Source organism: Formica exsecta, unplaced genomic scaffold (genome assembly GCF_003651465.1).
Source record: "Formica exsecta isolate Colony F162 unplaced genomic scaffold, ASM365146v1 scaffold135, whole genome shotgun sequence".
Taxonomy (NCBI): Eukaryota; Metazoa; Arthropoda; class Insecta; order Hymenoptera; family Formicidae; genus Formica; species Formica exsecta.
Window position 1 is genome coordinate 119,313 of NW_021848683.1, and position 16,417 is coordinate 135,729.

At 37.2% G+C, this 16,417-nt stretch overlaps 2 protein-coding genes across 2 annotated transcripts in view; both read right to left on the reverse strand.

Annotated features, from left to right (window-relative positions):
* LOC115245897 lies at window positions 1–2,692 on the reverse strand. The gene is made up of 4 exons (XM_029824392.1): window positions 2,659–2,692; window positions 1,122–1,515; window positions 625–704; window positions 1–341 (listed from the first exon to the last, which is right to left on the reverse strand). Exons 1-4 carry the CDS (start codon window positions 2,690–2,692, stop codon window positions 1–3), a joined length of 849 nt encoding a protein of 282 aa, XP_029680252.1.
* Window positions 2,693–14,837: 12,145 nt separating this feature from the next.
* The window catches only part of LOC115245893 (odorant receptor 9a-like), a 6,094-nt gene continuing 4,514 nt past the window's right edge, over window positions 14,838–16,417 (reverse strand). Inside the window, exons 3-4 of the mRNA XM_029824388.1 lie at window positions 15,516–15,746; window positions 14,838–15,390 (exon numbers count right to left, since the gene is read on the reverse strand). Coding sequence (XP_029680248.1) covers window positions 15,050–15,390; window positions 15,516–15,746 — 572 coding nt within the window. The 3' untranslated portion in view covers window positions 14,838–15,049. The remainder of the gene's footprint in view (window positions 15,391–15,515; window positions 15,747–16,417) is intronic.

Here is a 16,417-nt window from a genome sequence, read left to right on the forward strand (position 1 = left end):
TTAATCTCTGAGTGCCACTCGCAAAACCGAGATATACGAAGCTGCCGTTTTGAGAACGTATATTATCGTTTCGCGATTAACGTAGAAAAATTTTCCGCCGGTGAGACGAAATGGGTAGCTTGATCTCATCATCGCAAAGTGCAGATCCTTCATCAACGCGGCAGGAAGCGTGAACCAAGAAGTCATGAACATTGCACGGAATATATCGTCGCTTTCTCTCTGTATAAAGTCACCGCCGTAGCAGTATACTAGCGATTCCATAAACATGAAGTTCAAGACTAGAACACTTTTCGCTAGTTCAATGTAATCGTTATTTTGTAAACAGAATATTATACGTAATCCTGAAATATAAAAATATATTATTTTAAACTAAAATATTTTTTTTTGTATTTATATCAATTTTTAAATATCATAAAAAAATTATATTTTAAGATATAAAGATATAGAAATGTGAAAATTATTGCGCAACGTAATCATTAAATTCAATTGCTTAAAGATATGAATTTCTAAAAATTAATTAGTCGTAATATATACAGGATGTAACTAAAATAAGGGGACAAACTTCGGGGGCGAATTCCCCACATGGAAAAAAGTTCTAACATATATCCGCAAATCCGCTATTACTGACATACACCCCGATAGATGGATAGGTAGAGCTATTGGGACTAGTTGAATGGCCTCCACGGTCTCCCGACCTCAATCCTCTAGATTTTTATCTATGAGGACACTTAAAGTCCTTAGTTTATGAAGTTCAAATCGACAACGGAGATATGCTACGTCAACGCATCTTTGTTGCTTGTGAAACCATTTGCAACCGCCCCGGGATCTTTGAAAGAGTGCAACAGTCCATGATCCGACGTGTCCATGCGTGTATTGAATCAAATGGGACACATTTTGAACATTTGTTATAATTAAAAATTGAAAATAAATAATATTAAATAATAATAAATATTACCTTTTTATTTTCCATTAATAAACATTTATTTAAGCTGTATCTCAGTAGCACAGTGGATTTGCGAATATATGTTAATATGAACTTTTTTTCATGTTTAGGTATGGCGAGCTCGCTCTCGAAGTTTGTTTCCTTATTTTAGTTAAAGTCCCCTATATAAACTTGATACAAAATTTGCCATACAGTACCCAGCAATGCGAGCAGAAGCGTTATTATGACTAGTTGGAATAGTATAATCAGATGGAAAGTATCTTCTATGTTTTGGTTGAGTTCCGCTAATTTGCAGTGCCTTTCAATCAATCGGGACAAATGCTTCCGATTATTTACCATGGTATCCGGCTTGCTTGCAAATGTTCTGAATTTCGCTTTAAGAATTTTTAACTGACCAGTGAGATGTAGCGTAACGTTAACGTAAAAACTATCCAAAACACATTGCATTAAACATAATGTGAATACTTCAAGAGCTTGAAACATGATGAGGATCACGTACTGCGAGCCGGTGATCTTTTTATTTAAATCACCAGATGGGATCAGAAATACCCATTCCATAGTACTAATGTTGCCTATACGCAATAAAAATAACAAATCTTAAAAATAACAATACTATAATTAATTATATAGTTATTTTATAAATTAGAGTAGAACACCCAGATGCGTTAGGAATTCCGTGTCCGGTGGGAAAGTGTGGACAGGGAAAAAATGTGCTTGTGGGGAAGAGGAGGAAGAGACGGGATAGGGAGAAGTGAGAGAGATCGGAAGGGACAAAAGTGAGGAGCAGGAGGAGGTGCATCAAGGTGAATGAAGGGAGATATGTGGAGTAAAGGATCGAGAGGAGTGTAAAGGTTTGGGTACGTTCCTAAAAAACGCCTTCAAACCCCATTGGGGACGAATAAAGGATACATACATACATACACCAAGATGCGTTAAAAAATGCAAAATAATATAATAAACAGCACATATAACAGCAATAACATAATAAATATAATAATATAATATAAATTTTGCACTAAATTTTGCTATCTTAATTTTATATACTAAAAGGACCACGCACGATTCACATGAAAAAAACGTTTTCGGTCAATTTGCTTGAATTTGTGATATATTTCTTGTATTTCTAATAAAAAATGTCGTCACAGAAATTTTCTATGTCCAGTTTCTGAATTATACGGGTATACAAGAAGTATTGGAATCCCTTAATATTTCGAAAAATATGCATTTTAGAAAAAAGTGTTTCATATAAAAGTTGTAGGGTTTCATGTGACGCATTATATAGCAATATTATTATGATCTTGAATAGCGTTGTCAAAGTCACGTAAAGATCACCTTGACATTTTTTAACGGGAACTCCCATTTTTGATTGAATATTCTTATAGCTTACCTTAAGAGCTTTTCAAAACACTATAATAAAGTTCCTTTCCATTAAATATTTTTCAAGTTATCAGGCTTGAAAGATACAATACCGCCAGTATTAATATTACCCAAAAGTGTATTTTACGTGACCTTAACAATACTATTTAGAGTCACACTAACATTTGCTACTTAATGCACTACTTAAAACCCTACAACTTTTATTTGAAACATTTTTTCAAATCTCGAAAATATAGCATTTAAAAAAAATATTTTAAATGAAAGTTGTAGGGTTTTAAGTGGCGTGTATGGGGATTTGGTACAGAGGTAGTATCTTGGCTGAGAGTCATCCAGCGTACATTCGAGGAATGGCTCGAAGTAACTAGTCCTCATACGAAACCCAACTCTTACTTATGGCTCCAAGCACCACACCCCGGATATCTGCATTGGCATGCAGACTAAACTAAGTAAGGGTAGCCAGATATGGCGAAAAGTGATGGAGGGTAGCAGCAACCATCAGTATTGCACTAGGGCAGAAGAAGAAAGTGTCTTTGGAATGGCCTAGGAGCAAACTGTGGCGGATAACCACCACAAAAGCACGGGCGCGCAGAACCAATTTGCGCCCCTTACAACATGGCGGCAAGCGCGCGCGCCCAGACTCACGCGCGGAACACGTGCAAGCTCAACGAACTACGGGAACTTGCCGCGACGCGGCGGCAGCCGGGAGTCGGCGCCAGGAAGTGAGATCCGACGAGAAGGAGTATATAAAAGGGCGAGGCGATCGATATCGCCAGTCGCGGATTTCGCTGCTAGAGAGAGGACTTCTCTCGCTTAGTAGACGAAAGTTAGCGACGACGGGCGGAAATTCGGGTCCGCCCCTATAGCACCTCTCACCTTGCGAAGAGGCAAGAAGCAGCAGCTAGAGGAACGTCCACTTTCGCCGCCCTCTTCACCCGGGCCTAGTTTGCGGACCGGACATCCTGTGAAGCCCCCGACCAGCGCTTCCACTCGCCGGCACATCAGCTGGTCCTTCCAGGAGTGGAAGCTGCAGCCTCTGGAGCTGTCGCCGGCGCGCTTCACCCGTTCGGGCAGGGATTTTCTTACGACGTGGGACGTAAGGGTCCGGCGCTACACCTCGCCGACCTACGGCTGGAATTAACCTCCACGCCTATCGCCGTTGCCACCATCACCAGCGGCCAACGAGCATCGCCACCAGGAGACACAGAGGGCACCCCTCAGCAGGGTACATAGGGGAATGCAGTCACTCGCCTCCACGTCTGAGAAGGCTACACAGGTGACCAACATCACCACCTGTGAACAGGCCACGCAGTCCGACGTCTCAGACTGGGAAGAGACCACAAGTTCAACGCTACCAGACGCACCGCCGCTGCCCGAGAGGAGTTACACCCCTCCCGGGACTCCTCCGGCGCTCCGTACGAGGTGGGATCCGCCCCGGTACACCTCTACGGATCCGCCGCTCCAGTGGCGTGAACGCCTTTTGTAGGGCGCTAACACCAGCGCACAACCGGCCCTTTTCAGGGCCACCCCAAAAACCAAACACATATTAAGGACTTGTATATACCTCTCGCCTGTATAGTAATCTTAGAAATATATTTTTGTACATAGTACTTGCGAGTGATCTTTGACGACATCCCTTCCATCAACATCTTCCCTTTACGTATTGTGGGGCGAAGGAAGTAAGCGCGCTTCCACACACACGCTATTCTCCCCCACATAGAAATTAAAACAGTTATTTTGTACTACTTAAAACCCTACAACTTTTATTTGAAACATTTTTTCAAATCTCGAAAATATAGCATTTAAAAAAAATATTTTAAATGAAAGTTGTAGGGTTTTAAGTGGCGTGTATGGGGATTTGGTACAGAGGTAGTATCTTGGCTGAGAGTCATCCAGCGTACATTCGAGGAATGGCTCGAAGTAACTAGTCCTCATACGAAACCCAACTCTTACTTATGGCTCCAAGCACCACACCCCGGATATCTGCATTGGCATGCAGACTAAACTAAGTAAGGGTAGCCAGATATGGCGAAAAGTGATGGAGGGTAGCAGCAACCATCAGTATTGCACTAGGGCAGAAGAAGAAAGTGTCTTTGGAATGGCCTAGGAGCAAACTGTGGCGGATAACCACCACAAAAGCACGGGCGCGCAGAACCAATTTGCGCCCCTTACAACATGGCGGCAAGCGCGCGCGCCCAGAGTCACGCGCGGAACACATGCAAGCTCAACAAACTACGGGAGCTTACCGCGACGCGGCGGCAGCCGGGAGTCGGCGCCAGGAAGTGAGATCCGACGAGAAGGAGTATATAAAAGGGCGAGGCGATTGATATCGCCAGTCGCGGCTTTCGCTGCTAGAGAGAGGACTTCTCTCGCTTAGTAGACGAAAGTTAGCGACGACGGGCGGAAATTCGGGTCCGCCCGTATAGCACCTCGCACCTCGCGAAGAGGCAAGAAGCAGCGGCTAGAGGAACGTCCACGTCCACTTCCGCCGCCCTCTTCACCCGGGCATAGTTTGCGGACCGGACATCCTGTGAAGCCCCCGACCAGCGCTTCCACTCGCCGGCACATCAGCTGGTCCTTCCAGGAGCAGAAGCTGCAGCCTCTGGAGCTGTCGCCGGTGCGCTTCACCCGTCCGGGCAGGGATTTCCTTACGACATGGGACGTAAGGGTCCGGCGCTACACCTCGCCGACCTACGGCTGGAATTACCCTCCACGCCTATCGCCGTTGCCACCATTACCAGCGGCTAACGAGCATCGTCACCAGGAGACGCAGACGGCAACCCTCAGCAGGGTACATAGGGGAATGCAGTCACTCGCCTCCACGTCTGAGAAGGCTACACAGGTGACCAACATCACCACCTGTGAACAGGCCACGCAGTCCTCGCAATAAAAATCAAATAGATTATATTTTGATCAATAGTCGTTAGAGATCGGCCATACTCTCAACTAAGACACTCCCTGGAGCTGATTGTGGTTTAGACCATAAATAACTGGCGTTCAAGTTCAGAACAAAGATGAAAGTGTGCAAAAGGACGACAGCCAAAAATAATTTACCACCTATTGTTGATCAGAGGACTTTCTGTGAGAGACTTAACTGCGAATTAGCACTGGCCAATATGGAGGAACCAGTCGACTCGGATGACCTATGGAACCGGTTCAGGGACGCTATCGAGACTTCTGTAATTGATACACAGAAACCAAAAGAGCGCGCAAAGAGGAGCGAGTGGATCTCCGCAAACACTTTCAAGCCGATAGAAGAAAGAAGAAGTCTGCTAGCTACTGGCCTAAATAACATCGAAACGAGAAATAAATACCGCAGACTATCAGCGTCTATCCAAAGAAGCTATAGAAAAGACAAAAACGACCTACTAAATGAGACTTGTGCAGACATTCAGCTTCATGCAAACCGCCTTCAATCTAAAGACGTGTTCCACAAAATCAAACAGATCACGCGGAAATTCAAGTCCCGCACATGGGCTGTCTGTGATAAGAACGGTGCCCGGGTCACGGATATCGATAATGTAATGGAAGTGTGGAGATACTGCGAGAGACTGTATATGGAAGAAGAAATGATAGTGGTCAATCATCAAGAAGAGTATATACAGGAACCACATATCTTGATGGAGGAAACTGAAAACGCCATAAGAAAACTGGCTAGGAACAAGGCCGCTGGTGTAGACCAGTTGACAGCAGAGATTTTCAAAACTATGGGGTCCGCCAGTACAAGAGCTGTCCATTGCATTTGTCAAAAAATATGGACTACTGCGATATGGCCCAAAGAGTGGACCACTTCTATAATATTTCCCCTTCATAAAAAGGCCTTACCAGCAAGTGCGAAAACTATCGTCTGATAGCACTCATCACGCATGCAAGTAAAATTCTACTGCACATCATACATGGCCGATTACAGCCATTCACCAACCGACAGATAGCCCCGGAGCAGGCTGGATTTGTCAGCGGTCGCGGCACGCGGAATCAGATCTTGAACTTGCGGCAGCTGATTGAAAAGGCTAAAGAGTTTTACATACCTATATTCGTGTGTTTTGTGGATTATGAGAAGGCGTTCGATAACGTCAAATGGCACCTAATGTGGCCCATCCTTAAAGAAATAGACGTTCCGCCGCACCTCATACATCTAATCAAAAACCCCTACGAAAGCAGCATGGCTGTCGTAAGACTCGAGAACATCACCTCAGGAAAGAGTGCAATTAGAAAAGAGGTGAGACAAGGCTATATACTGTCGCCACTTCTGTACAACATCTACAGCGAGTGGATAATGAGGCAGGTGTTGGAGGACTGGGATGGCGGCGTGGCCATAGGTGGCGAAAAGATCTCAAACCTTAGATATGCGGATGACACACTGCTGATTGCCAAAAGTGAAGAAGAACTTCTCGCACTTCTGGACAGGCTTAATAATTTCAGTCGGTAATACGGACTTTGCATAAATAACACCAAAACAAAAATTATGATAGTTGACCAAGAACACAACAACTCCCCAGATACGCTACGCATTGGTAATTTTAAGGTAGTCGATAAATTTGTATATCTGGGTGCACTAATAAACAACCAGGGAGATTGCGAGGCAGAAATCCGCGGGCGCATTCAGCTGGAAAGAACAGCAATGTCCCAACTAACCAAGGTATGGAAGAATCCCAATATCACGCGCTACACCAAGATTAACCAAATCAAAACCTTGGTGTTCTCGGTGTTCCATTACGCCTCTGAAACATGGACACTGCGAACAGCCGATCGATGTCGTATGGATGCATTTGAGATGTGGTGTTGGCGTAGAATGCTGCAAATCCCCTGGACAGCGAGAAGAATAAACGCGTCCATACTGGCAGAAATAAATCCACTCCAGAGACTGTCTAGCTATGTGTACAGCAGAATCCTCAAGTTCTTCGGACACATAAACCGTAGCAACATTATCGAACACTTGATAGTCCAGGGAAAGCGGAAAGGGAAACGAAGACGAGGTCGCTCACTAACTCGATGGACTGATGCAGTCAAACAACTCCTTAATACCAGCATGGAGGAGGCAGTGAGAGCTACCGCCAACCGAGACAAGTGGCGCAGCACCATCAGGAACGTCGTTAAAGACATGGAAGAACAACAAGCATAGTCACCACACATCTGTCAAGATGTTAAGGACTTGGATGATGATTAAATAGCAATGTTAGTGTGATTTTAAATAGCATTGTTAAGGTCACGTAAAAATCACTTTCGAGTAATACTAATGCTGGCGGTACTGCACCTTTCAAGCCTAATAACTTGGAAAATACTTAATGAAAAGGAACTTTGTTATAGTGTTTTGAAAAGTTCTCTGAAAAAATAAGCTACAAGAATATGCAATCAAAAATGGGGATTTTCATTAAAAAATTTCAAAAGTGATTTTTACGTAATCTTGACAATGTTATTCAAGGTCATAATAATATTGATATGTAATGAGTCACATAAAACCCTATAACTTTTAAGTGAAACATTTTTTTCAAAATGCGTATTTTTCAAAATATTAAGGGGTTCCGATACTTTTTGTATACTCATATAATTCAGACTAGACATAGAAAGTTTCTGTAACTTGACATTTTGGATCAGAGACACAAGAACTATAAAATATCACAGATTCAAGCAAATTGACCGAAAAAGTTTTTTTCATATGAATCGTCCGTGGTCCTTTCAAATATATATAATTTATAAATATTTTTAAAAAAGTACAGAGATTTACGAAAATACTGATAGAAAAATAATTCTAAATTTTTTCAAAAATAATTTTGAAACTTTTCAAAATTTAAAAGTGCAAAAGTAGCATATAATGATTTGTATGAACGTATGGTATTATTTACATTTCTCATTCTCAGTATGTCTTAAAAAGCAATTTAATGTAGTAGTATAAAATAATACTTAATAATGTGAAACAGATTTATTCTTAGTACATAATTCTAGAAAATTTATCAAAAAATAATATCACGCTTTTTAGAATGAGATATTTTATATAAATGTTACAAACAAGAAAAAAATCCGTATTTATAATTATTATTATTCTTGTGAGTTAATATCTTGAAATCGCATTTTTATTTATACATATAAGAATGATTCAACAAATGTTATATACACGAATATTATATATTACCTGATATATTTGCGTCCTGTAGAAATATTTGTTTCACATTCATGACTATAACAGCCACCATATAAATTGCAATACATATGAAACCTGAATATAGTATAACAAAAGTGAACATTCTGGACTTAAATGCATATTCCTTCATGATCTTATAAGATTCCTCATCATTTTCCGCAGACAACCAATCACTGATAGCAGCGTCAATATTCCTGGCAAGCTTTCTTTGATTGGCATTAATACAAAGATTTTTCAATATCAAAATGATTGTGCATGTGAAGTACAATATAGTTTCTATGCTTGTATTGGCGTCACGATGATTCCCAGTGAGTTCCATAAATAGGAAACTGAATATCGTCAACTAATAATGATCCTTTTGCCTTAGAAAATACGGTTTGCGCGTATGTAGTATGTAAGTGAGTATAAAGAAACAATAAAACGCATCTGTGAAATGCCTTCTAGTAACTTAATATTCCATAATAGATCATAAAATTAATAAAGAGATCTTGTTGAATCTATAGTATTTACCTCATTACAGATGATATATATAAATATTGTATATATTGTAAATGTATACAGGGTGAGGCGTCTAAGACAGGCCACCCAAATAACTCCCACAGTTTTGGAGATAGGAGAAAATGTTTGAAATAAAAGTTGTATGGTATTGGGGGGGAAATCTTGTGGAAATGAACATTTTTTTGTAGGTGGAGGCGCTTAGGAGATTTGAAGGTCATCTTTATTTTTTTAAATGGAACCCCCTATTTCGAGAGTTCCATTTAAAAAAATGAAGATGACCTTCAAATCTCCTAAGCGCCTCCACCTAAAAAAAAAAATGTTCACTTCCACAAGATTTCCCCCTCGATACCATACAACTTTTATTTCAAACATTTTTTCCTATCTCCGAAACTGTGGGGGTTATTCGGGTGGCCTGTCTTAGATGCCTCACCCTGTATACATTTTAGAAATTCAAGAGCTGTTTATGTGAAAATATTTTATAATTCTATTAGACACATCGTCATATTTACATACTTATTGCAACACGCTTCTATAATTTTTTTTCTGCTGTTAACATACCTGCAAAATTGTCGTTAAACTCCATTGTATGATCGTGAACACCGTCTTCTTTTGTAGCGGCCATATACCGAGTTTTTGCATGAGCGTTCTATGAGTAGAGAAGACATACGCGATATCATCGTTCCAGAGATCACGCGAAGACATTATGGTAGTTGTACGAACTGAACGGACGATTTGCAAAACTATTTTGCTTGATCGTTATGGGCAAAGGTCTTTTGATCCTGCAAATTCTACGTTCAATTTGCGAATACCGTCTTTACTGTCGTGGATAATCAACCACGACGGGTAAAACATATTACTTTCACTGGGTTCATATTTTATTAGCTTTATGTAGGACTTCTCAAATGATAATAGGATAAACATGTGAAATGGGGATAATGTATATGTCTATACACTGTTGTATTATCTTCCACTGTTCCGTAGTCACGAGCAGTAGAGACGCGTTGCAGTAGAGAAAAGATCGCGGAAGCAGTATGACAACGAATGTGTGCATCGTAACAGTGAAAATATATATTGCGAATTGCAAACAGAATAAAAAACTACTTTAATGTGTGATTAATATGCAAAGTCATAATATTCGTTTATACACAAGTGTAATTTTTAGTACATTTATTTGCGATACGTTTTTGCATCTTGGGTGCTATAAACCAAGAGACATCGATGCTATGCAGAGTAATGATCAAAGTTAGAGTATAAAAAGTAATTATCCACATATTTAGACCGATCGATATATTTTAGTAGTAAAAATGTACAGTGATATAAAAATATTTACTTATGATATAAGAATGATATATTACAATCATCGTAATTTAACAATAGCTTTAAAATAGTGAAAATAAATTGTTATTATGAATATAAGAGAGTGAACACCAAATAAAAATAAAATATTTTTTATAAAAAATCTGATATAGATTTAAGGATGTATACCGTATCGTATAGATAGTCAGATTTGCCATAAAAGATGTCTATTAGTCGCGATATAAAGAAAAGTTGTGATAAATTTAAAGGAATATTAATTATTAACTGAACGGAAATAGAAATATGTTCAAATTGAAATTTTATTTTCATTTGTAAAAAAATGTTCTATACGTATATCTATACTCTTTCTTATAGTTCGCTTGAGTGAAGAAGAATTGTCAAGTTTGACTGCGTCGTCATTCTCTTGTAGGAAAGAGCTGATAACAAATAATTTTTATTAACTCTTTATCTATTTTTTTTCGTTCTTATTCTCTTTATTCCTTCTTTTTAATAACATCTGCGCATTCGTATATAAGATAGGACCAATTTGACCCCATTATTAAGGCTGCCTGTTGCAAATAACGGATTATCTTCGAGAGTGCTGGTTCAACCTGAATCGATCGCAATTCAGTTTCAACATTCGCTCAACCCGCTAACCGACTATGAGTGACCAGTTCGCAATTTACGTGACGCCGTAACTTTGTCAAAGTTATTCGCGTAAAATATCACAGATTATCACAGAATTGTGAATTACATCCGTAATCCACAGAATTATGTATTACATCCGTAATTCGCGGGTCGATATTTTTAATCAATGTCAATCGCATTTGCGCAAATTGCGATGTATACATCGTGATTTTATATAGTCGAAAATTATGATTGTGTATTCGAGAATATTTAATTAATAGATCTTTTGTCATGTTTCACAGACGGTATCGATCTTGATATTACCGCGCTATTCGTATCGCTAGATCTTCGTCTTTATTGATGAGTGAAAAAATACATATATTTCAATATTTTAATTTATTTTTATCATTCAAAGAGAGAAATGGAGAAGAAGGGGAGAGAGAGAAGGAAAAGATAAAAGAAGCAGATCTTCAGATGGTATACCACTGATGTAATCGCCACAACGGCTTTTGGCATAAGCGTGCATTCTATGAAAGATCAAAACAACGAGTTTTATGTGAAAGGAATAGAGACCAGCAAGGCTTTCTCCGGATTCCTAACTATATTCAAGTTTATGTTTATGCGTGTATTTCCGCATTTTGCCAAGTTGCTCGGTATGACGGGATTCAGCTCAGCATCTACGGCTGAGTTTTTCAAAAGGATTGTTGGAGAGACCATCAAAGTTCGAGACGAGCAAGGTATCGTCAGGCCGGATATGATTCACTTATTAATGCAGGCTCGGGACAAGAACGGTCCCAACGTTCACAAAATGACATTGGATGATATCGTTTCGTAAGCTTTCATCTTTTTCTTAGCTGGTTTTGAAACATCCTCGACGCTGATGTGTTTTGTTGCTCATGAGCTGGCAGTTAATCGAGACATTCAAGATCGTCTGCGCGAGGAGGTGCAGCAGCATCTTGCCGAAGATAACGAGATCTCTTACGAATCGCTGTCGAAGATGACTTATATGGACATGGTGATTAACGAGACGCTCCGAAAGTATCCACCAGCGAGCTTCATCAATAGATGTTGCACTAAAAGTTATGAGCTGCCTCCGTCGCAGCCGGGTTGCAAGAGCGTAATCGTCGAATCTGGTAGTGTAATGGTAATATCCATTTATGGTTTACATCGTGATCCCAAATACTTTCCGAATCCGGACAAGTTTGATCCCGAAAGATTCAGCGAAGAAAACAAAGACAATATTGTTCCGTATACTTACCTACCTTTTTATATTTGATATTTTACTTTGTATTAATAATAAAAATTATTATTCTATTATTAATACAAAATAAAATATTAAATAGAAAATTTTAATCAGAACTTTTGCTACTAGAGCTACTTATTGCGCTATTACATTTGTGATACGCACGTTTCTGAGACTAAGTGACGCGCTCCTTAGTTACGAGCGTCTGGCGCTGCGTTGCTAAGACGCGAGCAGTAAGAGGGGAGCAGTAGGCCTGAGTCAAGAAATCTGGCCTAAAGATGCAAGTAAATCCTAGCAGTTATTATATAGCATATTATCAAAAACGACAGACGTAGCAAGTAAAATGTTACAAAGATCTAGATCTAACATAAATAAATCTACAAAAATATTAAATAAAGTAATAAAATTTTAAAATGATATTAGACGTAATGAAGCATTTAATAAATACAATATATTAGTGATGCTCAAGTTTTGGTCGCTGAAATAAATATATCTGTCAAATTTGCAATTGTTCGTAATAGAAAACAAAAATAAGACATTTTAGTTATGAATGCGCAGACGAAACATTAACAGATCCAAAAGAAATTTTGAAGATTGAATTTTATTTCGTAATATCAGATACTGCCTTAACAACAATTCAAGAAAGATTTCAAACTTTGAATGAATGTAATAATTTATTTAAATTTTTGTGCGAGTTTTATAATTGTCAGAAGAGAAATTAAAAAAACTTGTTTTTTTAATTTAGATTTAACTATACAAATTGACAGAAAATTCAATATCTAAAGATATAAATGGTTTGGAATTATTTAATAAATTACAAACATATAAAATAATACAAAAAAGCTTATCAGATCCGTTACAAAATTTAGATTATTGATATTATTGAGAATAATTTATAGTCATCACATTTCCTAATTTGTTTAAATCTTTAAGAATATTTTTAACATTGTCAATAACTGCTGCATCTAATAAAAGAAGTTTTTCAAAATTAAAATTAATAAAGAATTATCTGTACTCTTCTATAAGTCAGGATCGATTAACTCGAATTAGGACTTTTAGCTATAGAATATGAACTTTGTGAAAGTTTAGATTTATTTGATATTGTAGACGATTTAGCTAGAGAGTAAGAAATCTAGAGAAGTTCATTGTGGTAATAAAAAAATACTTTTATTTTTATTTCTTTGTGCAATTTTTTAAATACATATGTTTACGAAATACAATTTTTTAAGTACGTATGTTTACGAAATATATACTTTGTATGTTTATACATGTACATTTTGTGTTGTTTTATTTTTCTACACATCCACATAAGGGCGTAAAAATTGTTTTCGCACGCAGACTAAGGAGCCAGAACCGACTCTGCATATATATACGTGTGTATACAAAATATTAAATTTATACAAGAAAATTTTAAATTAATTTTAAATATTTTAAAGGTAATTTTTTTCACAATTCCGGCTTTTTATTTAGAATTTTGGGTAACATCCCACGAGATATAAAAGAAACTCTTAACATTTTTATGCTTCAACCAATATTGTAAGAGATATCACCGTATGATATTTTGCGAAAACCTGACAATATATCTATTATCGGGTAATCATATGAACGTGAAAGAATTAATTATCGTTGTTAATGATAAAACTATTTCGACTTCGAAAGAACACGGTTAAAACTATAGGAAAACATAATAATTATAGAATATAATAATTAATAGAATATATATTCAGAGTTTGGAAATCACAAGTTTCCATATGTGTCATATAAAGATACATCCAAATATTTGAAAGGATAGATTTTTTCACATTTCCGATTTTTTATTTAGAGTTCTAGCAGTCCATGAAACATAAATGAAACTATTAACATCTTTATGCTCAAACCAATATTGTAAGAAATGTCGCGATTTTTTAAATCATTTTTGTCTATTATTATTTATAAAAACTAAAAATGGCGCATTTTATAATATTTTATAATATAACACACACATATATAATATTCTAATATTATGCCGTGAGCAGCTCTCATCGAGATATCCACTTTTAATCTAAAGGTATGTTAAATCGATACTTGCAAGTATTTTTATCTCTTTTCCGCGATACTGATTGCTTATCTCAACGTTGCGCTGTGCATTACTTTATATCAATAAAAGCCTATCATAACTGAGTGACGCATTTGACAGTTCAAATATTAAGTGTGTGTGTAATTTTTATTTAATTTATTTTGAAAAAACAGAGAACTAGGTTTAATATATGTGTATAAGTAATTAAACACACATATACACACAAAATAAATGGCGCGCGCATTGTTTATTAAGCGCTCTATAGTTTACTAAAAATAGTAGAAAAATCTCTCTCTCCTTCTCTCTTTCTGTAAATTACACGGTTTTTTTATTTCTTGCAGTTGATTTCAAGGGGTATTCGCGATCAAAAGTTCTTGTCATAAATTTAAAAAAATATTAATTACAACTATTTTCTTTTACGAAAACGTTAAAAACTATATCATTTTGTGATACTTTAATTCTTTTTATATATTTGATTTTTCTTCATTCTTCTTTCATTCCTGATTTATTTATTTAATTTTTCAAACAATATAAACGTAAGAAATATGTTTATTTTTTTATTTTGACGGTATTTTGCTACTATTGTATAGTCAAAAAATCCTTAAATCTTTTTATATGGTTGCAACAAAAACAACATGTTTTTTTTTCCAAGTATGTATATAGTAGTATATTTGTATGTATATTTGATATTATGCGAAAAAGAATTGTTGAGATTTGGCACGAATGGATGGTCATATGATATGATTATAACTAGTTTTATTAAAAAAACCACATTATAATAAACTTTTGCTTCTACAGATTTTTATATTTCTGAATGTTCTCAAAACATTTTTAATTTGTAAGATTCTTTCATTATACGCATTATTTTATATCTCATGTTTCTACCATTACGCGGAGTACGGATAAATACGAAATGGAGGTTTTCAGGATGCTCATATAAGTTGCCAGGTTTACCACAATAAAATTTCCAGCTTGCAATTTGACGGGAAATTGTGCCCGCATAATGACGAAGATTAAATTTTTCGTTAATTTTGCAGGAAGGTCGTACCAAACGCTCTGATAAATAAAAAGTCCAATCTCTTCCATTTGGGATTTCAGATAATCCCCAACGAAACTATACACTGTTAGTTGTGTCAAGAAAGTACACAATACCATGAAGCTTTTCCCCATCATGACGGCATCATTCCTTTTTAACGCTAAGATAAATTGAAACCCTGAAACAAAATATTTACATTTAATACATGTTGATATATGTGAACTTTTCTCTCTCTCTCTCTCTCTTTCTCTTTATGACACAATTTTTTTTATGAATCTATTATAAGTGGCATAAAATATTCACCCATTATACATAATAGGATGCTGCTAAGAAATAACTGCATCAATAAAACAAAACTGATCGTATTGGCCAATTCCTTAGCCATTTCTATCAGATAGCTATTCCTGTGAATTAAAGCGTTAAAACGGTCGTAGACTTGCGAACTTGAAACATCAAAGTCGATGAAATTGGCTTTCAAAATTTTTGCTTGGCCACAAACGTGTAGTGTGATGTTGAGAAACAGAGAATCGTTACCTTTACATAAAAGAAATTTATTGAGAAAGATTACTATGCAGATTACTAGGTAAAACTGCATAAAAGATAACAAACCTCCGATTTTATTGCCACTTAAATATGTTGTAGAGGAGGTTCTTCTGAGTAATTCCCCGCAAGAATTTTTGTGGGTGACCGCATTAGTCTAAAAGATATAACAAATTGATATTTGATATTAAAATATGTATATACTGTATAACTTATTATTTTTTCATTGATAAAAACTGTTTATGATCTTCTAAGTTGTCAACGCACTTTCCTATCTACATTTTCTCAGTCCCATAATTGTGGGATGGACTTCGCTTCGCGTTGTGAAGTATATGCGTGGACAGTGAGTTCCGCCCCTCCTACAGGGGGACTCTACTTCCGGAAGATGTAACCTAACCCAAACCTATTTTCAATTTTTAAAATTTTACCATTATTTTTCCTCATTTCTTCTTATTCCGACGAAAAATATTATTCATTGAATTCGTGGGCGGGGGAGAAGCTCAACCCCTCCTCCTGCGCCCCAACCCCAAAGAAATCTAACTTAACCCAACCCAACTTTATTTTTAAAACTGAAAATAAGTTTGGGTTAGGTTACATCTTCCGGAAGTGGAGGCCCCCCCCCTTGAGGGGCGGAACCCACTGTGTGCACGCATATACTTTAAAAA

Excerpts from the sequence above, each read along its gene's own strand:
- LOC115245897 (XM_029824392.1), bottom strand. The coding sequence starts at position 2,692 with ATGAGGACTAGTTACTTCGAGCCATTCCTCGAAT. Across the intron at positions 1,516-2,658 it reads CTTCGAGCCATTCCTCGAAT|GCAACATTAGTACTATGGAA; the intron begins GTACGCTGGATG and ends TATTGCGTATAG. Across the intron at positions 705-1,121 it reads GGTACTGTATGGCAAATTTT|AGGATTGAGGTCGGGAGACC; the intron begins GTATCAAGTTTA and ends ATAAAAATCTAG.